The 22,718-nt window shown below is 49.5% G+C and overlaps 3 protein-coding genes and 1 long non-coding RNA gene across 4 annotated transcripts in view; 1 reads left to right on the plus strand and 3 right to left on the minus strand.

Annotated features, from left to right (window-relative positions):
• The first annotated feature begins 811 nt into the window (after positions 1-811).
• LOC117837433 (uncharacterized) lies at positions 812-3,717 on the plus strand. The gene is made up of 2 exons (XR_004636354.2): positions 812-2,930; positions 3,146-3,717. It is a non-coding gene; the product is annotated as an uncharacterized lncRNA (long non-coding RNA).
• The window catches only part of LOC117837432 (large ribosomal subunit protein eL24), a 92,745-nt gene continuing 73,674 nt past the window's right edge, over positions 3,648-22,718 (minus strand). Inside the window, exons 3-5 of the mRNA XM_034717054.2 lie at positions 4,960-5,061; positions 4,379-4,527; positions 3,648-3,795 (exon numbers count right to left, since the gene is read on the minus strand). Coding sequence (XP_034572945.2) covers positions 3,648-3,795; positions 4,379-4,527; positions 4,960-5,061 — 399 coding nt within the window. The remainder of the gene's footprint in view (positions 3,796-4,378; positions 4,528-4,959; positions 5,062-22,718) is intronic.
• On the minus strand, positions 16,550-18,710 carry LOC140221403 (uncharacterized). Its single transcript, XM_072290991.1, has one exon. The coding sequence runs from the start codon at positions 17,452-17,454 to the stop codon at positions 16,558-16,560; it is 897 nt and encodes a 298-aa protein (XP_072147092.1). The 5' UTR covers positions 17,455-18,710; the 3' UTR covers positions 16,550-16,557.
• On the minus strand, positions 18,862-21,791 carry LOC117837429 (uncharacterized). The gene is made up of 3 exons (XM_034717050.2): positions 21,342-21,791; positions 19,901-20,609; positions 18,862-19,307 (listed from the first exon to the last, which is right to left on the minus strand). The coding sequence occupies exons 1-3, from the start codon at positions 21,604-21,606 to the stop codon at positions 18,905-18,907; spliced, it is 1,377 nt and encodes a 458-aa protein (XP_034572941.1). The 5' UTR covers positions 21,607-21,791; the 3' UTR covers positions 18,862-18,904.

The following is a 22,718-nucleotide window of genomic DNA, read 5'->3' on the forward strand; positions in this document are numbered from 1 at the left end:
TAGGTGGGATGTTTGGACGTGTACACATCACGAGCTCTGCGTGCGGCGGGCGGGGATAAGAATTTTCCTTCTTTCTTTTTTGATTTGATTTGAGAAAACGGGTGCACGGCACTTTTTTTTTGTAAGTAGTGCACGGCACTTGAAAAATGAAGTACACATGTCTCTAGAGGCGAAAAGGATGCCTCTATGCGTTGTCAACGACGGGTAGTACGTAGCGTACTTATCGTCTTCAATACTATTCCCTTTATTTGCGTCCTATACTCATCTTTCACGAGTCGTTATTATGACTTGCATAATGCAGTGAATGAAGTTTATTCGAGCAGAAACCAAGCTGGAAAAAAAAACACTACTATCTTCGTTCGAAATTGTAGATCATTTTATCCTTTCTAGTTGCATAATTTTTACTACGCACTTAGATATAGTGTATATCTAGATACATAATATTATTTATAATCTAGAAAAGTTAAACGATTTGCAGAGGGAGCACCGGAGACACGATTCACACGACAGGCAGGTTTTTTTCCTTTTTCACTACCAAGGATCGCGGTGTCGATCGGTAAAAGTTACAGATGGTCAGTGATCCCGCCCGATGGCATATTCCGGTGTCACGAAAAAGGGCGTCACGTGGAGAGGAAGAGGCAGGCGCACGCAGGCAGGCCCACCCGCCATTTCGTCGGAATCGGGATCGCCTATCGGCGGGAGGCCACATGCACGCCCGCTCGGGGTGCATCCAGAAGATTCGCCCGCTACCTCAGCATCCCTATCTATCCCGAGCCCTCGCCAGGTCGCCTGATCATCTCCGCCCGTCGCCCCCAGCCAATAAACAAATCAATAAAATAGTCCTCCGATCGCACTGCTCCTCCGGCGGTTGGCCGGCCGGATCACCCCGCCACGCGCGCGTACGTGGAGGCCAAGCCACCGCGCCGCGCCGCGCGAGACCGAGACACATGCCTGCCGGAAAAGGGACGCGCCCCCGGCCCGGCCGGCCGACGACCGGGGGGCGCGGAAAAAGGCAATCCAATTATGTTATCGGCACGTGGTGCCCGGGCGGGGACGCGTGTCGACACGAGTCCTGCTCCTGTGACCCCGGCGGCGGCGCTCGCACGGAAAAAGCGCAGTGCAGTGCCTGGCAGGAGGCGGCGGCTCGAGGCGCCGCGCGCACCGCGGGCACGCAGGGGACGTGTGGCGGTGCCTGGGCGTGGCACGTGGTGGAGTCGCCGGGGCGCGACGTGGTTGGCTGTGCCCGGGTTGGGGGAGATCGGGTCGGTACGAGCTGCGGTGGCTGGCGTCACTGTCAGGTGCCAGCGCTGGCGTCCCGCGCGCTTGCTACCAACGCCGCATTTCGTGTCCTGTCCGCGGCGGAGAGAGGGTAAAGGTGTTTGGCGCCCGGCCACGGCACCGGTCGTGATCCGGCGCGCGGCGCGCGGGAGAGGCTCGTCTTCGGCGGTTTGACGGGCGGCGCTCGCGGCCGGCAAATATCTCCGCCGGCGCGCGGAGATTTCCACGTGTGCGGGAGGCGGAAAAGGGCTCCGGCGAAATGGGGGCTCGCGCGGCGGCCGTCGGCAGGTGCCGTGGCCGTGCCGGCGCCCACGTCGCGCCGCCGCGACGCACCGTTCGTGCAGCACCTACCAACTGCCATGTGCGAAATCGTGCTCGAGGGAGATTTTGTGCTCGCTCGGCTCATCTCTTGTCCGCGAGCGTGGTCGTCGTTCTTATCCAGATCACTGGACCAGTCCACCACGTCGCGCGCCAGAGATCGAAAGCAACACGTGGTTCAAAGCTCAGGCAACGCTGTGCCGGTACACTTGTTCGGTGCGCTGAACCTGGCTGCCAAGGCGAGGGAGCCGTCAAAGCCACGCTGTTACAAACGGCGGCTTTCAGCAGTGGTAGCCAGTGCTGTAGGTTTCCTCGGCTAGTACAGGCTTTGGTAATCCGGGAATTCCGCGGGTGCGGTGATTCTTCCGTGCACTGAACTTGACATGGCATCTCGCGTCAAGCAGGGCCGCGAAACTGACAGCTGTTCACTGGTCAATTAGCGGCGGAGCCTACAGCCTACCGAGCTGAAGGCGGCGTCACAGCACGGCGGCAGCAGAGCATCGTCGCATTCGCGCCGCGAACCGGTGGCACCTCCCGCGCCGCGGCGCGTGGCGGAGCAGCGGGTGCGCGACATCGCGCCCGCCAGCTAGCTAGTCCACCACCAGTCAGCCATCAGATGCCCTGTCCACGACGGCGAAGAGGCTGGGATCGTATGGCTGCCGGCAGATGGCCACGTTCGTCGGAGGGCTGCCGGGGAAATATCTGGGGATCGCCGGCACGGGACGGGAGGCGAAAAAGGTGCGGGGAAAAGGTTGGGTGCTAGCCGAAAAATGTCGTCGGCGCAGGCACGATGGCCGTACTACGTGGGGGCGTGGTCCTCGGGCTACGCAACTTACCTACCACGTGTTACGCGCTTGGGGCAGGCAGTGCGAATGGGGAGCTCTGCTGCATCTATGGGTCGACATCGGAAAAGCTGTACCTCTTTGGCAGCGAGCTTCATGATGCCTATCCAAGCATCCAGATCAGCATGCCAATCCGCATCGTACCCGGAAGAAAAAGCACGTGACGCGTGGTGCGAGCTCGGCCGACGTGCCTGCTCCGATAACCCGGTCGTGTCAATCCAGCCGCAAGCAGCTCGTGAAGAGATCAAGAGGACGCCACGTGTTCGTAAGCTCATCGTTGACCGGCTGTCGAGATTGCTGAGCTGACGGCAACGTCGAATCAGCATCGGCTGGCAGCACTCGGCAGGGTCTCCAGCTGCAGCCCGACACATCCAACCGTACAAGGTTCCGTGCAATTACAAATGGCGTACTGCCAGGGGTTGCCGGCCACGATTCGCCGCGGCCCGCAGTAGACAGGCGTGAAAGACCGAGGCCTTGATTAGTATCCAAACTGTGAGTAGCAAAGTTTGTATTTTACCATAAATGTGTAACTGTAGCATTTCGTTTGTATTTGTGAATTATTGTCCAAACATTGACTAATTAGGCTCAAAAGATTCATCTCGCAAAATACAACAAAACTGTGCAATTAGTTTTTGATTTCGTCTACATTTAGTTCTCTATGCATGTACTGCAAGTTTGATGTGATGGGGAATCTTCTTTTTGCATAGTGCCAAAGTTGAAAAAAAGGGGGACTAAAATAAGGCCCGAGGCGCCTCCAACGCCAACCATGGAAGAGAGCGAGCAGCAGATCCTGCGCACCCATTTTTGTCCAATGATATTTCATTAAGCGAAAGTCCAACCTTCCTAGTTGAGAAAATCCCCCGAACTCTGGCTCTCCCGGCGAGGGGGATTTTTCTTTAACCAGCTACCAGCCTGGGTGACGAAGGGCAGAACAAGATACAAGCTCAAGGACGGCTACATCAGCCAAAATTAGAAGGGAAAAAAAAAGGAACATTTTTGTAGATCCTAAAACATGGATATGGTTATAGTGTTGAACTCTGTAGATAAACACAGTACAACGAGAGCATCAGGCTTCTCCATTAGTACAGCTGATACTCCTTGTAGCTTAGCAAATCAAGGGGTAAAGGCAAAACTTCCTCCAAAGACAAGTACTGTATTACGGTATGTAACTGGATCAGATCTGATCATCCACGAGATAACGGGTAGCATCTAGCGCTTCCCACCGCCACCGCCAAGCTTGGGGCCTCTCGCAGGTTTGGGAGCGTTGGCTTTTCCGGCAGTCTCCTGAGATTTCGCCGCTTCGGCCTTCTTAACTCTCTTCTCGTCCTTGGTCTTCTTGATGCGTTCCTTAATCTCACTGTTATAGGATGATTGCAATTATCAGTAAACACTCCTCTCTAAAGACAGCAGTAATATATACAGATGCATTGATTAAAGAGGAATCTTGGAAGAAAAAAACATGTACAGGACTACGAATTGCTGTTCAGAGACATGTACCGAAAAAATGGCTACACAAAGGCTATATTAAAAATACTCTTCACTTTGCATCCTAGAATTTTAACAGTCAAATCCTTCAAATTTTGACAGCAAATATAAATAGAAGTTTTAGTTGTGGCATGAAACTGCACTGAAAGACTTGTCACTAAAATTTGTCACTAAAATTCGTCATCATAATACTGAGTTTAATAGGCTTTAGCTTAACACATGGCCACAAAAGGCTCAAAGACCATGCCCTAAAGGGCAACGAGAAAAAAAGAGAGGTAATAACATCTTCAAACACATAACCAGCAAATTGAAAGTTCACAATGTTTCAAGTCCAAATCAAACAGTAACCAAGTGGACTCTGATGTGACAATTTTACTGTACAGACGAGCACGTCACTTTTAGTACTAACTCGTGTGCCGTATGCATTTTAGAAGAAATGCAGAAAGCGGTCTTACCGTAGAGCTGCTTCTCTGGCGGCATCACGAACCTCAGGCTTCTCTGCTCTCTTCTTCTGGATGACATCGAGGGAAGCACCAACAATAGACCTGGAGTATGGCTTCTTGGTGGTACGGCGTCTCTTCTTGACAGCCTCAGCATGGATATCCTGTAACCATATTCAAAAGAAATTATGATCAAAAGTTACATGCGCCTAAGGATAGATTATAGTTACATCAATCGAAAAAAGATACTCAAAACCCAAGCTGGTTGCACATGATTTATGTAATATTTAAAATTTATACTGCAGATAAATCTTGACAAACATGGCAAGTGATTCATTTAAGTTAAACATGTCACTTTTCAGGATTGTGACTGAATGTTGGCAAGTGACACCAGTAAGAATGAAAAAAAAAGGAAGATTAACTTGTCACGCTGCAGAAATACTTCCCAAAGAGAGAGCTCAATGAGCCAAAATTTTAACTACATGAGCATGGTACTCTTACATATTTCAAGGTAACACTGATATTCACTCCATGTATATGAGTGGACATAAGATGAACTATACTATGTGCAGTTACTAGAGAAGACATTTACAGACCTTCTTGTGCTGCTTCCTGTACATGGCTGTCCATGTAAGCTTGGCTGGCTTGAGGCGATCGTGGAAGTAGCGCTTGCACTTGGAGTTAGCGAAAAGGAAGTCCTGAAATTTGATTTATTTCCTTAAATGAGATGTGAGATAGGGTTAGTGCTTAGTTGTGGATATCAAGCAAGTTGTTCTAGGTTGTGAGGACCTAGTGTGTTGTTTAAGCTTGTAGTGTGAATCTATAAAATTTCCAGTTACTAGCTACTTTGTTACCTCTCATATACTTGTGTGTTCTAGGGAGGAGTTAGGAGTGAATTGAGTGATTCAATTCCAAGTACAAGAGCAAGAGTGATTCTTCATAGCGGTCAAATTGTTAGATTTAGTCCCACATCAGAAATTGATGGCGGGAGAGCACAACATATTGGTGGGGGAGTTAGGCGCAAGTCTTATTGTTGTAGGCTCCGGTGGACCTGGATCTAGTGGGATGCCGTCTGTGGGTATAGCGGGCTGGGCCGGATTCCGCTGCGCACTCTAATACAAAGAGTGATTCTTGTTTCTAATAGCAGAGACATATAAATGTCAGATTTGAAGACATAAATAGAAATTAAATGATCAGGATACTCTCAAGTCAACATAAAAAAAATACTGCTCTAAATTTTGAATATTACTGCTTTAATTTTCCCAATTTTGTAGCCCTGTGTTGAGGTTATCATTAACAACTTATCATGTGTTCAAACTGGAAGCTAAGGTGGCCTTTCCTATAGCCCGAGTGGGTCTACGTAGTACGCAAGCTGCAATCCACTTAAAACATCTTTACAATCTGGACATGGTGTTGCAGGCACACACAAAATGTTTTGAATGTGATATTTGGTGCTGATGGAATTGCATGGGTGAGCTCCATTAAGAGAAACATCATATCTATATTTTTTGAAGGACACCAATATTGCTAGGCAGCTAGGGTGCTTGATGCCAGCAATTGTTCGGTTTGCTTTACTTGTGCTGATGAACTAAATTTTTAGGCAACCGTTGCAGTTGATCTGTACTTTGTTGTGGGTGTCCTTATAGTTGAAGAGTTTCATATTAGATTTCTTGAACCTCTTAGAAAAAAAAGTTGTCCCTGTTATCCCATGGAGGAGGCAAGTGATGATGTGCAAACAGGCAAACACTAACGCTTGATGCCATGGTAACTTGTCATGGAGGATGGTGTTAATTTCAAGATTTTTTATGGTCTAAGGATACAGACGTTTCTTTTGTAAAACAAATTCAGATCCATAGTGAAATGCACTGAAAGAGTACTTCTGCTCCGTTTTTAATGGTTCCTTGGTACCTTTCTCAATGAAACGACATTGTCTTTTATGAGCACTAATGACTCAAGCATCATTATGAGTACATTGAAAGTACATGTTTGTTGCAAGGAGCTTGTTTTTGTTGCAGAAACATGTTTTTAATTGTTGTCTATAGTACTCGTCTAAAATCACAATTATAAGTTACAACAGATTTCAATGAGGAATCAATGAACATGAGGCTCACATGTTTAGTTGGCCAATGTGTTTATCGTACCGGATTTCAATGAGGATTCACAATAAACTTAGGGGGCGTTTGGTTTCTAGGACCTTCTAAAATTCCTATCACATAGAACGCTTGGATACTAATTAGGAGTATTAAACATAGACTAATTACAAAACCAATTGTATAGATGGAGACTAATTTGCGAGACGAAGCTATTAAGCCTAATTAGTCCATGATTTGACAATATGGTGCTACAGTAAACATATGCTAATGATGGATTAATTAGGTTTAATAAATTCATCTCGTGAATTAGCCTCCATCTATGTAATTAGTTTTTACAATTAGCTCATGTTTAGTCCTCTAATTAACGTCCGAATATTCGATGTGACATAAATTTTAGTCCGAACTAAAGAACCAAACACCCCCTTAAATTTAAATGGCTGAACGAAGTATATCTTGTAGTAGGGTGATAAGAATTTATGCCAAATTATAAATACCTCATTAGAGCTAAATTCGACCTCTCCTCTTTTTGTTGTGCCTGAAGCGAGTCACTTGCATACAAGTGAAGTAGGCAAGTGGCAACATGACACAACTCAAGCCAGTCAACTGAAATTGATGTTGGCCAGGTTTAGAGGGTGTTTGGATACACCTCCTAAAGTACCCGTTATATTGGATGTTTGGATACTAATCAGGAGTATTAAACATAGACTATTTACAAACCCCATTGCACAAATGGAGTCTAATTCGTGAGACGAATCTACTAAGCCTAATTAGTCCATGATTTGACAATGTGCTGCTACAGTAAACATGTGCTAATCATGGATTAATTAGGCTAAATAGATTCGTTTCGCGAATTAGTATAGGGGTTCTGCAATTAGTTTTATAATTAGCCCATATTTAGTCCTTCTAATTAGCATCCGAACATCCGATGTGACACTCCTAAAGTTTAGCACCTCGTATCCAAACACCCATATGAACTACGAAGCACTATGGTCTGCTGCTCTACACAGACTACACTATAAGCCCTGGAGATTGAGTGCAAATGCTCAAGAAAACTCACACGTGCATGTCCATATGTAATCCCAATGTGAATGGCTAAGAAGAGAGGAGAGAGCTATGCATGGTCTAAACCTGATAGCATAATTTCCCAAGACGTACTATTTATGCACATAATGCGTACAGTTGCAAAATAGTTTAATTTGCTCATTACAAATACAAAAATCATCGTCTTGGATCTTGAAATCAACAATACTACATGCTATTGTGCGGACAGGTCCATATTTTTTTTAAAAAAGAAAGAACTTCCTCCTGGAGTAGTCATTTGCCATCTTCAACCCTCAAATATATCCTAGATGCCTGCAGCAATCTAACAAATGAACAAATTCTGTGTTATGAAAAGAATATTGTTTTAACTTGCATGATGCATGAATGCATGAATCTTGAGACGTACATGATGCATGAATCTTGTTTTAACACCGGCAGAATCCCCTTCCCTAAAACGCACGCATGCATGGTTTCACTGATGACAATATATATGTCATAGATAAGAAATTACCATAGGTCACATTCTTGTTAAAGTAGGAATGTTGCTCAAGCATGCCCGTTGACCCATCACAATTCACCTTCATAAATATGGAGCGCAAATGGAAGGAACATCAAGTTGTTCTTAAGTCAAACAGATACACATATTTTTTAATAAAAAATTGTTTGATTATAGTGTGTGCATGAACACAAGAATGCAATGCTTGAATAAAAATTGTGCAACTGATTAATTTAAATTAATAATATGAAAACATCATGTTAGTTTTGTGTATGAACAAAATATTACTAATTACTCCATCCATCTTGAAATACAAGGCATTTTGGTTTGCTTTAATTTAAGGTGTTAGATATGTGTACAGTTTAGTTACAATTAGACTTGAGTTGTAATTTGGTAGGTTAGGGATAGAGTCTTAGTCGTATTTTGTATCCCTAGGCCCATAAATATGAGGGCACTACCGTTGTAACCGTGCGACGACTTGGTGGCTAGTGTGGGCGGCGGCGTGGCCGCGGTGGTGCCCGGATGCCGATGTAGCTGCTGTTTATGGGAGGAGCACCCGAGAAACATTCACCTTATTGAAAACATAGAAACTCATCACCATGACATTATTTTAGCATTTTACAGCCAAAATACCACAGGATCCTGACGGACGCATGCTTTTGATACTTTACTAGGCACCTTGTAGTATCGATCCCGACGATGTCGAACCCTTAAGTCACCCATCTTGTCGTACTTGAGGGAGAAGGTCATCAAACGATACATGTAGCGCCTGCGTTGGGGCACACATGTGCCTTCTGGCTTCTCAAGCAGCACCTGATCATCTTTGTCTTCCTTGACCTCCTGACAAGCTTTGTCTTCCTCAACCAAGACACACTCCACAAGGCAGAATTTGCGCTGGTATCCCAAGTAGACGAGGCTAGCGCTCCTCAACCAAGACACACTCCACAAGGCAGAATTTGCGCTGGTATCCCAAGTAGACGAGGCTAGCGCTTACATGCTTATCAGCTGGGTTCTTGCTGAACACCTTCTCCTTGCTGCGCTTCCAAGCAGGGGGACGATTGCTGGTGTTGGGCACGTCGCAGGCGTAGATGTACCCAAAGGCCCCCTTGTCCTTGGAGAGCCCAACCAAGGCGCTCAGTTCAGATTCATAGTGTCCACGGCCAGTGAAGGGCAAAATCCACTCACCGAGATAATTCCACGCACAGACTCCCTTTTCGAAGCTGGTGCCCGTTTCGAAGCTGAATGTGGCCGCAGCTAAATCTTCACTCTTGATGCTGAAGAGGATGGAATGTCCATGGCTGTGGGGGTGCATGGCATAGGAGGTGACGTCCATCCTAGAGAATGGCGGCAATGGTAGCTGGTGCCAAAACCAGCGGCCCTTGCTATCAATATCAGATCTAAAATCATATTCTTCCAGCGGTGAGTCATCACCATCAGATTCAACATCAGATTGTTCCAGCGGAAGACGGCAGAGCTCCAAGCAGCCGAAGTCCAGAACGTATAGCCTATCGTCACCGACGGGGAAGTGGATGGGGAAAGCCGGAGCATTAAACTCAGGACCTGAGAAGACGCACCGCGTGCGGACGTCAATGATCGCGCCCCCCCATGATCTTGGTGCCAAAGGCAGACGTGAAGTGGTGGGGATCCTCACGCGGCTTCACCACGCGCCAGAAAAGAGTCGGTAAGCCCTGCACAGCGCCTTCGCCTGAGTCGGCCAGCAACGAGAACTTGCGGATGCTGTATCCAGAGTCCCAGTCATCACAGACAAGGTAAAGGCGCGGCTGCCGAGGCTTCGCCGTACTGCCGCCATCACGTTCACCGCACGACCGCTTTGGCATCCTCATTCCTTGCTCGCCGCCTTCTTGTTCTCGCCGCTTTGGCCGGATTATTACTCGTGGATCTGATCCCTGCTATTTGAATTTGAAGAAGCATCGATTTTAAAATAGAAACCAATCAATCCCAATCCTCCTACCGCAACTCAATTCACAAATCCAGGGCAACGGAGAATAAAAGAGGATTACGCACCTATACAATCGAAGATGGTGCAGCGGCGGTTACGCACCTATACGATCCATGCATTATAAAGGTATAGGAAACCCTAGGAAGTTTCCGGTGGCCGCTGGAGCTGGAACTCATGGGCCGTTAGCAAATTGGCTCCGGTTAGGCCCACGGAAGCCCAGTGTACTGGATCGAGTGTTGCACGACCCATCAGCCATCGGTGCATCACCTGACGCGACACTCTCAAAAAAAAAAAAAACTGATGCAACAAAAACCTGTCGAGAGCAAAACAATCGGCACTTTTTGGCCTGATAGGTTGGCCGCACCGAGCCCCAGCCAGCTCACCGGATGCAGCATGCAGCTGACCAGAGCATTCTAGCACAAAGGAGATGAAAATATAGGAATCACTGTGCTCCAAGCTAAGAAATACCACAGATATCACATGAGAAAGAAGAAAATAGTCCCTAGAGCAGTCCTATACACCAGAGAAAATGCAGTGCTAAACAAATACTCTTATCCCAAATTCCAATACCAGTCATCTCAAGTTACAGAATCTATGTAGAACAATAGATACGGTTAGTATGAAAAACGTGAACCTGCTCATCTCGGACGCCTCGCGCAAGGACGTGGAAAGCCCACCAACGCCATCTCCGGCATAGCAAAACTACAGCCACAACAAACGGTAGATAATTAGGCGCAGGCAAAGCATATCTCTAAACGTAGTCTGGATGCAGGAAGGCTCTAAAGCAAGCCGTGATGCCACTGTCTTGAATAAAAGGAAGCAATATTGATTGTAGTTTTGTATATTCCTTATCTCTCTGCCTAGATTCATTTACATGGCCACATGGAACAAATATTACTACCTGCAGGCGCGCAGATCAACCGACATAGAGAACTGACTTTCGATGCGCCCCCTTTAATCCCGGTTTAAAGTAGACCTGGTACAATAGGGGGTGCGCGGAGCTTTACTCCCGGTTGGTATTTGCAACCAGAACTAAAAGTCACCTTTTGTACCGGTTCAAAAATCAGCCACCTGTGGGGGATCCTTTAGTCCCGAGTGAAAACATCAGCTACCCGTGAGGGACCCTTTTGTCCCGGGTGGCAAGAATAACCGGGACTAAATGTCACCCTTTTAATCCCGGTTGGTGTTACAACCTGTGACTAAAGCTCACGACACAAACCGGGATAAAATAGGATCTTTTATCCTAGTTGGAAACTCTAATTGAGATAAAAGAGTCCCTCATGGGTGGTTGAAAAAGAACTAAAGACCTCAGACCCTTTTTATTTATCCAGGTTGGTAATACCAACCGGGATAAAAAGGAGTCTTTTTTCCTGGTTGGTGTTTCCAACCGGGATAAAAAGGGTCCCCCACGTGTGGCTGTAGAAGGACTAAATCCCTCGGACCCTTTTTTATCCCGGTTGGAAACACAAATCGGGATAAAAGAATCCCCCACAAGTTAGTATAAAAGGATTAGATCCCCTATATAGTCAGATGTGGTGTGTAGGTGGGATGGCAAGGAAGCTACGCGTGAGGCTTGAGGTCGTGGGTTCAAATCCCAGGAACCGCGCACGCGCATATTTCGCGTGAAAATCGCATGACTTGTGACTTGTGACCCTCTTGAAAAGTGAAAGGATCTCTCTGACAATGGTTAGATCCCAGGCAACCGGCGAGAAGAAGGCGATCACGTCGTCAGCATAAAGGGAAGCACGGAATCTGATGTTATCATGACAAGAGGCTTCAAGGGGCCCAAAGAGTCAGCCCTACTGATCATCGCATGGAAGCACTCCATAACAAGCATGAAAAACATCCGAGAGAGCGGAGCCCCTTGCCTCAAACCACGTCCATGACAGATTCTCCTCCCCGGCATTCCATTAAGAAGGATTTTAGTGCTGGCTGTGGCCAAGATCGTCGAAATCCAGTTAGTCCAGGTGCACGGGTAACCGACCGCCGAAAGGAGACCCAAGAGGAAGATCCAGTTGACCAAGTCAAACACTTTCGTGAGGTCAACCTCAAATAGTATCCTTGGAATCTTCCTTCTAGCTAGGGCTTTCGCCACCCCGAGGATGTATCTAAAGTTATCATGTATTTGACGACCTCTAATAAAAGCACTCTAGTTAGGAGATATTAGCTCGTGGAGATGCGTATCAAAGCGGTTAGCGAGGGCCTTCGAGAAGATCTTTCCAAAGCTATGGATCAGGCTGATGGGTCTTTAATCTCCAAGAGTGGCCGGGTCTAATTTCTTCGGGATCAGAGTTAGGAGAGCATCATTGAGGTGGTGGAAGCTCCGACAATCCATCGAGGATAGCGCATTAAACGCCTTGATTACATCTCCTCTAATGATAGTACAGCACAACTTGTAGAAGTGACTAGTAAACCCGTCTGGACCCAGTGCCTTATCTACGGGAAGGTCCTTGATGACGTCCCAAATCTCAGCTTTCGAAAAAGGCTGAGCTAGGTGAGAGAGGTCCAGCTGCGGAAGCCCCAAAGCCTAGAAATCGAGAGCACAACCTTTGTCATGAACAGTCCCTAGAACCGCGTCAAAGTACTAAAAAGCCGCAGCCGCTTACTCTTCCTTAGTCAAGATAAATCCGTCAACCTCAAAGGTGGCAATGAAGTTCTGACGATGTCGATGGTTAGCGTGAAGATGGAAGAACTTCGTGTTAGCGTCACCTTCATGAAGCCATCTCATGCTTGACCTTTGCCGCGTGATGGTTCTTTCCAGTGCGGCGAAGCCAAGGAACCTGATCTTGAGGAAGTGTCAAAGAGATTGCTCGGTCTGCGAGAGCGACCTACGATCCTAAGCCGCCTCGAGTTGGAATATGACCTCCTTGGCAACTTGAATCTGTGTGCGGATGCTACCAACTGTCTTAGCGTTCCACTTTTTAAGCCCCTTGGCCATTTTGCATAGGAGATGATGAAGCGTTCGAAGCGAGTCGGCGTCCGGGCGTGGCCCTTTCCACACGTACTCGACCGTCTTCAAGAACCTATCAAAGTGGGGTCAGTAGGCTTCAAAGCAGAAACGACATTTTGTGGTGGAGGCCATCCTGAAACTGTAGCAGCAGTGGGGCATGGTCAGAGCACCTTGTGGAGAGAGCGTGCAACGGGCTTCCTGGGAAGAGGAGTTCCCAGTCAGTGGTTATGAACATCATGTCGATGCACTCTAAGGTTGGGTGAGTACGCTCGTTGCTCCAAGTGAAAAGACGGTCCTGAAGGTGGAGTTCCAATAGTTCAAGATCGTTAAGCATCTGACCCTTGCCAAGGCAAATGACTAGCCGTGGAAGCGACATGGGTGTGAACAAGCGACCGTACAACCTGTGGAGAAGAGTCAGGGGAGGGTGAAGCTCCTGCCGAAGATGGGGGGTGGAAGGGCGGTGCAGAGGCGGAGAGGCTTCCATCGCGAACCCGCCACTATGCCGGCGGGTGAATCCCCTGCAGTCCCCAGTAAGGGAAGGCCCCTAGCCGCAGCCCGTCTGCGATAGGGAGGACCGGTACCTCCTGGAGGGTGCTGCCGTGGACTCGACGATCTCCAGTGGCCACATGCGCACCACCCCTCCACGCAGATCCGGAGGGACCATTGGCAGGCGGTGGCCCGTTGCCGGTAGGGCTAGGAGCTGGAGCAGGGCGCCCGGGTGCGCTCGTCGACTCGCCATTCCCACTCGCAGGGTTAGCAGGGTGTCCCGCAGTCTCGCAGAGGTCCGTGATTTCAATGATGTTGCCTTGTACCAAAACAAGGTTGGGCCACATGCGCATCCTTCTAAATTGGGGTGACCATCACCTTCTCGACAGGAAGAAGGTCAAGGTGGGCACAATTCGTGATGATGAAGAACTCCTTGAGGTTGGCCTTTGATTTAGTCTCTTGAGCTAGCGCAATGACACAGTAGGAGGATCCGAGGATTACCTATGCGGTACTGAGTAGCCAAAGTTGTGCTGACACGCCCACAAGGCCAATGCGGAACCGGAAGTCCATTGAAGCGTTGGTTGCCTAGTTTTCATGTCGCCATCGATGGAAGGTTAAGCGAAATGACCCCTCCAGCACTGTTGCATGGAGGACGCGAACCATCGCGTTGGAGTCCCTGAAGAGAATGAGGAAGTCCTTCGGGTGGTGGGGATGGACAACGAAGGATCCCAAGTCAACCCCAAAGTGACCAGACAGATTGGCCTCAACGTCAGCCGTCGAAGATGCTAGTCGGGTGCCCACGACCACAGCGACCAGTGCCCTTTCTAGGACAATCTCATTGCTAACGACCTCGGAAGAACGCGGGATCACATAGAGCTCCAGCCTTGGGCACCGAGAGGGGTGGCCAATCGGAGGGGTGGGGGAGCGCCTCTCAAGCTCTTAGACGGAGGTGGAGCAGCGACCGGTGGTGGGGAAGGAGGGCCTGCGCGGAAAGACGCCGCCTTAGATGCCACGAACCCGGAATGGGGAGCTTGACGAGGCCGTACCGCACCCACCGGGGAACGCGGCTGTGGTGGCAAAGCCAGTGGTGGTGGGGGTGTTGGGGAAAGGGCCGCCTTCCCAGGAGCCCCCTGGAGGTGGAAGGTGGAGGGGAGGGCGCACGACCTGGGGAAGCAGTCAGGCGGCGGAGGACCTGTTGCACCAGGAAGGCAGCCGTCACATCGTCGCGGGATGAGGCGGAGCGAGGGATGCCACGTAGAAGCGCCGGGGTGGGGGAGGGTGTTCGCTCCGGGATGGGGACTCCAAAGCCATGGAGGGTGTCGCTGAACGAGAAGGACGCGGAACGGCCCGCGTTCGACGAGGATGAAGAAGAAGATACGGAGGCCGTGAGCTCCTAGATCTCGCGACTGGAGGGGATTAACGGGTCTGCCTCACTAGATTCGGGTTCCGGCAACCTTCGCAACACGCCAGAGGCGGGGGTGGCGGGGGGAACGGAGGGGTTGAGGTCCTCCTCCTCGAGCTCAACCAGCACCGACATGGCGGGCGGATCTTGTGGGGGGTGCAGCGGGCGAGGGAGAGAAAGGGGAAGGTTGCGCAGCAGGGAGGGGAGGACGGATCTGTGGCCAGCGGTGGCAGCGGGAGGCTGTGGACGCTGGGACTGGAGTGGTCACCGGTGGCGGCGGGGGGTGGAGCGGCGGGATGAAGGCTCCCGAATTGGACCTTGCTTCTCTCCAACCACAGGGAAAAGCCCTCCTCTCATATTCAAGAGGAGGCTTGGATTGTAGAGTTTGACACGGACTCTACCTATACTTCTAAATACAACTTAAGTCTTATCATAACCGGATTTGTACAAATATTTGACACAATATCTAACATAAACAACTCACTTTCCAATACCAAATTAGTTGGTATACAGTTGTACGTGCAATTTCAACCTAGCATCTGCTTATGCACATGAAAATCTGCCCACGCGGCCTTGCCTGTTGCAGCCTGACACCAAAGTTATAGCTTGACCCTTTTCCTTAGTCCTTAGTAGGGTAGGGGACGACGCGGCCTTGCCTGGTGCAGCCTGACACCGCGCCACGGCGCCCGCCACGTTCGCCCAGCGGGTCCGCCACCTCGTGCTTGTGACCGCCAGTCGACTGCCCACGCTGCACATGCCATGCCAGCGGATGTCGTGGACGTGCTTACACCAAAGCGGTGGTCGCAAAAGGCAGCGCATCTGAGGCTTAGCCCACTCGTGGTCGTGGATCTCTCCTTGCCTCTTCCGGGACACAGAGGAGGCAGGCGCGCAGGCAGCGGGTGGCAAGTCCGTTCGGTGGCAAGCCGATCAAGGATGCTAATACTCATCTCCAACACTTTCTTAGCCTTTGTGACACCATCACAATGCACGGAGTCACCGGAGATGCCATCAGGCTCTGCATGTTATTAAGAGATGGCCCCGCCATCTACTGAAATACCCCAATGATTACAAAGAAAACAACTGTTGTCTTAAGCTCTCCTGTCCCTGATGCAAGCCAAGATAAGTTTGGAATGTTCGGTACAATATCCTTGGTGTTCTGCTAATTGTGCAATCCTTTCGAGTCTAAAGCTATTTCAACTGACTGTTTTCATGGTCAACCACCTGCACTCGTTCTGAGAACACAAATTCAGATTCAGAATGAAACGCGTGTAATGGTAGATCAAACAAGATGTTGGAACATCACCTGGTAAAAGAAATTGATTAAAATCATAACAAGGTTGAGGCATTTCTATACTAGAGTCAAGCGCGTATTGAAGCACCTCCCTGCATACTTAATAGGCTTGCTGTATAAACTGTGGTTACCCTACAAAAAATTGTAAAAACCGATGCATGGATTCCATATTGTTGTTAAGGACTCTACACATGAAAGCAGGATTCACATAATCACAGTTGATATTACACATTAAGCTAAAACATAGAAAAGCAACACATTAACACCCGAGTGAAAGGGGTTCGTAGAATCACCAGTTACGATTACACATTAATTTGAAACATAGAAAAGAACACATTAACACCTTAGTGAAAGCATAGCAAGGGGTCCTCATTATAGAAGTTTGGGAGTACAGTAAATTAAATAAAACACAGAAAAGAAACATTCACCTTATTGAAAACATAGAAACTCATCACCATGACATTATTTTAGCATTTTACAGCCAAAATACCACAGGATCCTGACGGACGCATGCTTTTGATACTTTACTAGGCACCTTGTAGTATCGAACCCGACGATGTCGAACCCTTAAGTCACCCATCTTGTCGTACTTGAGGGAGAAGGTCATCAAACGATACATGTAGCGCCTGCGTTGGGGCACACATGTGCCTTCTGGCTTCTCAAGCAGCACCTGATCATCTTTGTCTTCCTTGACCTCCTGACAAGCTTTGTCTTCCTCAACCAAGACACACTCCACAAGGCAGAATTTGCGCTGGTATCCCAAGTACACGAGGCTAGCGCTTACATGCTTATCAGCTGGGTTCTTGCTGAACACCTTCTCCTTGCTGCGCTTCCAAGCAGGGGGACGATTGCTGGTGTTGGGCACGTCGCAGGCGTAGATGAACCCAAAGGCCCCCTTGACCTTGGAGAGCCCAACCAAGGCTCTCAGTTCAGATTCATAGTGTCCACGGCCCTTGAAGGGAAAAGTCCACTCACCGAGAAAATTCCACGCACGGACTTCCGTTTCGAAGCTGAATGTGGCCGCAGCTAAATCTTCACTCTTGATGCTGACGAGGATGGAATGTCCATGGCTGTGGGGGTGCATGGCATAGGAGGTGACGTCAATTATAGCGAATGGCGGCATTGGTAGCTGGTGCCAAAACCAGTCGTCCTTGCTATCAATATCAGATCCAGAATCATATTCATCCAGCGATGAGTAGTCATCACCATCAGATTCAACATCAGATTGTTCCGGCGGAAGACGGCAGAGCTCCAAGCAGCCGGAGTCCAGAACGTATAGCCTATCTTCACCGACGGGGAAGTAGATGGGGCGAGCCGGAGAGTTCGACTCAGGGCCTGAGACGACGCACCGCGTGCGGACGTCAATGATCATGTCCCCCCCATGATCTTGGTGCCAAAGGCGGACGCGAAGTGGTGGGGAACCTGACGCCGCGCCACCACGCGCCAGAAAAGAGTCGGTAAGCCTTGCACAGCGCCTTCGCCTGAGTCGGCCGGCAACGAGAACTTGCGGATGCTGTATCCAGAGTCCCAGTCATCACAGACAAGGTAAAGGCGCCGCTTCCAAGGCTTCGCCGTACTGCCGCCATCACGTTCACCGCATCGCCGCTTTGGCATCCTCGTTCCTTGCTCGCCGCCTTCTTGTTCTCGACTACCAGCGGGTGAACAAAGAGGATTACGCACCTATACGATCAAAGATGGTGCAGCGGCGGTTACGCACCTATACGATCCATGGATTATAAAGGTAGGAAACACCGCGCAAGGTTGCACAAGCTGTCCGGGGAGGGGCAGGGCGCAAGGTTGAGTGGTTTTGGACACTTTGGGGCGGGTGGTTCGGACCGTCCAATGAACTGCAATTAATAGGGATGCGTCCAGACGTGGAGATCAGATTGATAGCAGCTGGTGGCTGCTGTTTGATAGGGGCGATCAGACGTGATGGTCAGGTTCGACGATGCGGCTGGAAGACGTCATGGATGAGGACGGCGGCTTCAACTTGCGATCAGATTGACGGGTGGTCGATCGTGATCAAGGTGGTCGTTTCGGGCTCAAGTTGGAGCTGTAACGATGGTGGCGGAAGCTACGGTAGACTCGGCGAGTTATGGAGGTGGGTTGTTTCAATAAGTGACTGGACGTCGCTGGCGGCGGCCGAAGGAGCAGCGACACGCAGCTAGGGCACGCAGGAGCGTGGACCCAGGGCACGGCCAGGAGTATGATCGGGTGCGGCAAGCGGACAGGCGCGCAGCTCGAGCATTGATCCAGGCTACGGGCGTGTCGCAGATGGTGGCGTGCAGATGGGAGGCCCCATGCAAGTGCATGTTTGTGTATGGCCCGTGAAGGAGTTCAGTTTGGATTTGTTCTTCACGTTTTTTTGGTGGGACCAAAAGGAACGTGCATGTATTGCTGGGTGTGGATTCTGGGATTGCATGCGGTTTGGCTACCTTGGCAAGGCAAAGCCACGAGTCAAAGGTGGAGTACGACGACTGCATAGAGTCGTCACCTGGTTGGACTCGGTAGGCTCGGTGGCAGGCAACAGTCTTTCCATAGGAGGTCACGATGCGAGACGAAAACAAGGAAACGATAGAGCAGCGAGAGGAGTCCGATTCTGTTGGGACTTGTGCTGTTCTATTTTTGCCTATTTTTGCCTCGGTTTATAATAACACTCTAGGAGTATTTGGATCTCCGGGCTAAATTTTAGTCCCTGTCACATCGAATGTTTGAACACTAATTAGGAGTACTAGCAAAATGCCCGTGCGTTGCTACGGTAAAGACTACAATGATAATCTAAGTATCTAACAGATATCAATTAAGTTTGACCAGCAAAGAAATCACACAGGATGACAAATGCATATACAGACCTGTCCAAACTGTCCCATGGATTCAGGTGGATGTACAAATGGCACTCCAGGGCGTGAAGGCATGGGATATTGCTGCGAAGCATGCATGAAAACAGATGATCTCACAGGAGCACCTGCGTGACCAGGACTGTAAGGTGCCATGACACCATCTGGAGGTCCATAGCCGATTGCATTAGGTGCTTGTCCTGCTGACCAAGACCCCAGCATGTGCTGAGCTATTGGACGAGGCTGCTGTTCAACAGCAACAGGAGATCTGTGTGCTGAGCCAAGTTGGGGGAATTCAGTGTTGTAGTTAACAGCAGGGGCATACAGGGGCTGAATGGTGTATGGGCCTCCATTAAATCCAAATCCAGGGTCAAATCTTTGCATGTACCTGTAAAGTCATTAATAGTGTGATTAAATTTCTGGGATCAAGTATGCCTATCACAGTGAACAAGGAGAAAACATTGAAATGTGTTACTCAAGCCAGGCTAGCTAAATCATTTTCATCGGACAGGAGTACATACATCAGAAGGTTACTTTGAGTTTCCAAATATGGCCTACTTCATTTTTTTTACATTTCCTCACATGATCCTTGGCATGTTTCACTGGCATACCATCATTAGTAAATAGCAATCACACAAATACTTTAGCAGTTCGCTTGAATGTTTAGGTAATAGTTAACTGAAGTAGGAGTCAACTTACTAAACTACAGTGTTCCAAAGGGGACACCTAGGCATCCGGGCAGACCCAGCTCGCCTTGGGAAACAGGTCCGCCTTATCACCTAGGCGATAAGGCATACAAAGCTCGCCTTGTCGCCTTTAGAACACCGCTAAACTAAAAGGCAGGGCCATACAGTTCATAAGAAACTATGCAGCAGAAGCATGTAAAAGTAACTGCAGAAGCTCTCTATCTTGTACATAGCACACCAGGTGGAATTTCCCAAGGTAAGATAGCAGCAAAGAGGTATGTTATGAGAAACTGACCTGTCATAACTTCTGTCATAATCAGGATCTTTGCGCTCTGACTCACGGTCTCTGAAAATTGCAACCCTGTTGTTTTGCATGTTTCTATTGACTGCAGGCTCCTTCTCGATCTTGCTTCTGTTTGACCTGCTGGCCGAAGTGGTAGTCAAACTCCTTTCAAGAGTAATTTCAGCCCCTTGGCCCATTCTATTGCTTGAGTTCAACTCCAAGGAGGTGGACCTATGCAGAGTATTGGGCAAAGTTGCTTCCTCAGCTGGTCTCCCATCAGCAGCATTACTGCTACTGCTGTTGTTAAATATCCGTGCACGTGCCCTGTTGTATTCCTCTTTCCTTTCTTCAACACTTTTCTGGAGGTTGTCTCTTGAAGAGTGAGCACTTGAGCTGTTAATGCTATGGAAATTTTTTTGAGGCCTCTGCTTGATGGCTACTTTGGCCACAGTGCTGCTCTCTTCTTGTGGCAGATTAACTGGGATATCTGCAAGGCGCACAGCAGGTAGTCGGCACTCGGACGACATCTTACGGAGGATAATACGAGAACCAGTTCCATCAGGCAAACTGTTGTCTGGTATGGCGATGGACTGGAGGAAGTAATGTTGTGCCAGGCGGTGTGCAGCAAGACGCAGATAAGAAGTTGGGAGAGCCGGGAATTCAAACTGTGTCTGTCTAGGGTCACGGATGAACTTCAAAATATCTTGCTCCATTCTTAGCACTGCAAAAAGGCAGAAGATTGGTGTAAGATACAACAACCATATGCATGAACCTAATCGTAGCTCAGAAGTAACACACATAAATGCAACGCACCAAGTGTGGGCAGCATATGGCAACCACAACAGCAGGGGAAAAAATCAATTAATAAAGCATGTAAATTGTATAACATCAATTCGTGACAACTGAGATAGTGTTAGCTGAGACATCCGAGCACTGGATGTACGGATTGCTTGCACCAAACAGTCAACAGCTTGTGTAAATGCTGCAGGCCCCACTGGTGGCTCACAATTCAGAATTTTACTACTTGAGGGCTGTATTTAAATGTCTTATACTTTAAATTAAAAGCAGTGTGTTATGATGCTGGTCATCCTTAATGTGTCAAGCATGTTTGTGCACAGCTTAAAAGCAGATGTGATGCGTTGAGTACATTGGTCGAATTTTCCAGATACGAAGCCAACAGGCTACTGCACGAAGCCATCAAGGGGTGAAGCAGAAACAAAGATAGCCCACGTGCACATATGATTTGAAGGACCACAATTGCAAGTAAAAGGAATGCGCGACATGTACACTACTAAGAATCAAGCACCCCGACCGGATAAAAAGCACAAAGCAAGCATAGAGTAAATCGGCGCGACTCCTAACTGAATCCTTCTGTTGTCCAATCGTGAATTCAGTAACTTTGCATCACAAACAAATTATACCAGAGTCGGCAAAAGGACGGCTGGAATTTTACCAGAGAGCCTCTCCCGCGGCTTCTCGAGGGCCTCCCGGAGGAACTGATCGACCTGCGCGGCCGAATCGTCGCGCGGAGGGGGAACAGGGCCCTGCTGCGGCTGCGTCGGGGCCGGCAGGTCCTGCTGCTGCTGCTCCTCGGCCAGGTCGGGCGAGGAGGACACGCGGCGCGCGGAGAGGATGAGCCGGCTCATGGGCCCGTCGATGTCGGCCGTCTCCCACGAGTCCGGCGCTGCGGCGGCGGTGTCCTCGGCGGCGGGCTCCATGGCTGGCTGGCCTTTTCTGCGTGCGCGGGCGATCCGGGAGCTAGAGGAGGCTGGAGCTCGGGGCGAGGGCCGCCATGGGGTCGGGGCCGGGGGATCTGGAGGGAGGGAGCGCTGCTAGGGTTGGGTTGGTCAGGTGGTGTTGGTGGGGGAGGGGAACCCGAACGGGGGTGGGGATAGAGAGGGACGGGGAGGAATCTGAGGCGAAGGCGAGGAGGATAGGGAGAGGGAGAGAGAGGAGCAGTGTGTGCGAAGCTGTCGGAGACGGCGACGAGGAAGGTGGCGGCGGCCCAGAGGAAGGCCCCTGCGGCGACGACGCGGGCGCGGTCGTAGCGCGCGGCGGCGTAGGCGGCGAGCGGGTAGCAGGCGGCCTGCACGGCGGAGCGGCACAGCGTGAGGGCCCCGAGCCCCGCGGCGCCTCGTCGGCGCGCTCCATGGCGGAGACGGGAGCGGTAGCAGGCGGCCTGCACGGCGGAGCGGCACAGCGTGAGGGCCCCGAGCCCCGCGGCGCCTCGTCGGCGCGCTCCATGGCGGAGACGGGAGCGGTTTCGGAGAAAGAGAAGAACTTTTCCCTTTAACCCCCTCTCTTTCCTCCTTTTTCAATCCGACACCCACACTATTCATAATAATGGACTGCGGGTTGATTACACAAAACATCAGGGGTTTTTCTGCAAAATTACCACAACGTACAACACCCTGGGCAGAGGCGTTACTTGCTTTAATAATAGGTAAAGATTAAACATAGATTAATTACAAAACCAATTTCACAACCCCTAGGCTAAATCACGAGACGAATCTATTAAGCCTAATTAGTCCATGATTTGATAATATGGTGCTACAGTAAACATTCGCTAATAATGGATTAATTAGGCTTAATAGATTCGTCTCGCGATTTAGCCTAGGGGTTCTGCAATTAGTTTTGTAATTAGCTCATGTTTAGTCCTCCTAATTAGCATCTGAATATCCGATGTGACACAGACTAAGCTTTAGCTCCAGGATCCAAACACCCCAGAGTCTACGGGAGATTGCATCAAGGCAATCTAATCTTGCTGTTCGTGGAAACCGAAGCTTGCGGCGGTGGACAGGCGAACGGCAGGTGGCGCTCAGACGGGTCA

Source organism: Setaria viridis, chromosome 9 (assembly GCF_005286985.2).
Source record: "Setaria viridis chromosome 9, Setaria_viridis_v4.0, whole genome shotgun sequence".
NCBI classification, from domain to species: domain Eukaryota; kingdom Viridiplantae; phylum Streptophyta; class Magnoliopsida; order Poales; family Poaceae; genus Setaria; species Setaria viridis.

What these genes read in the sequence shown, in the direction of transcription:
- LOC140221403 (XM_072290991.1), bottom strand. Translation starts at nt 17,454, where the DNA reads ATGATCATTGACGTCCGCACGCGGTGCGTCGTCTCAGGCCCTGAGTCG.
- LOC117837429 (XM_034717050.2), bottom strand. Translation starts at nt 21,606, where the DNA reads ATGGAGCCCGCCGCCGAGGACACCGCCGCCGCAGCGCCGGACTCGTGG. An exon ending in GCCGCGGGAGAGGCTCTCTG is followed by an intron (nt 20,610 to 21,341) that starts GTAAAATTCCAG and finishes GCCTTTTTGCAG; the next exon opens with TGCTAAGAATGGAGCAAGAT. An exon ending in TATGACAGAAGTTATGACAG is followed by an intron (nt 19,308 to 19,900) that starts GTCAGTTTCTCA and finishes ATGACTTTACAG; the next exon opens with GTACATGCAAAGATTTGACC.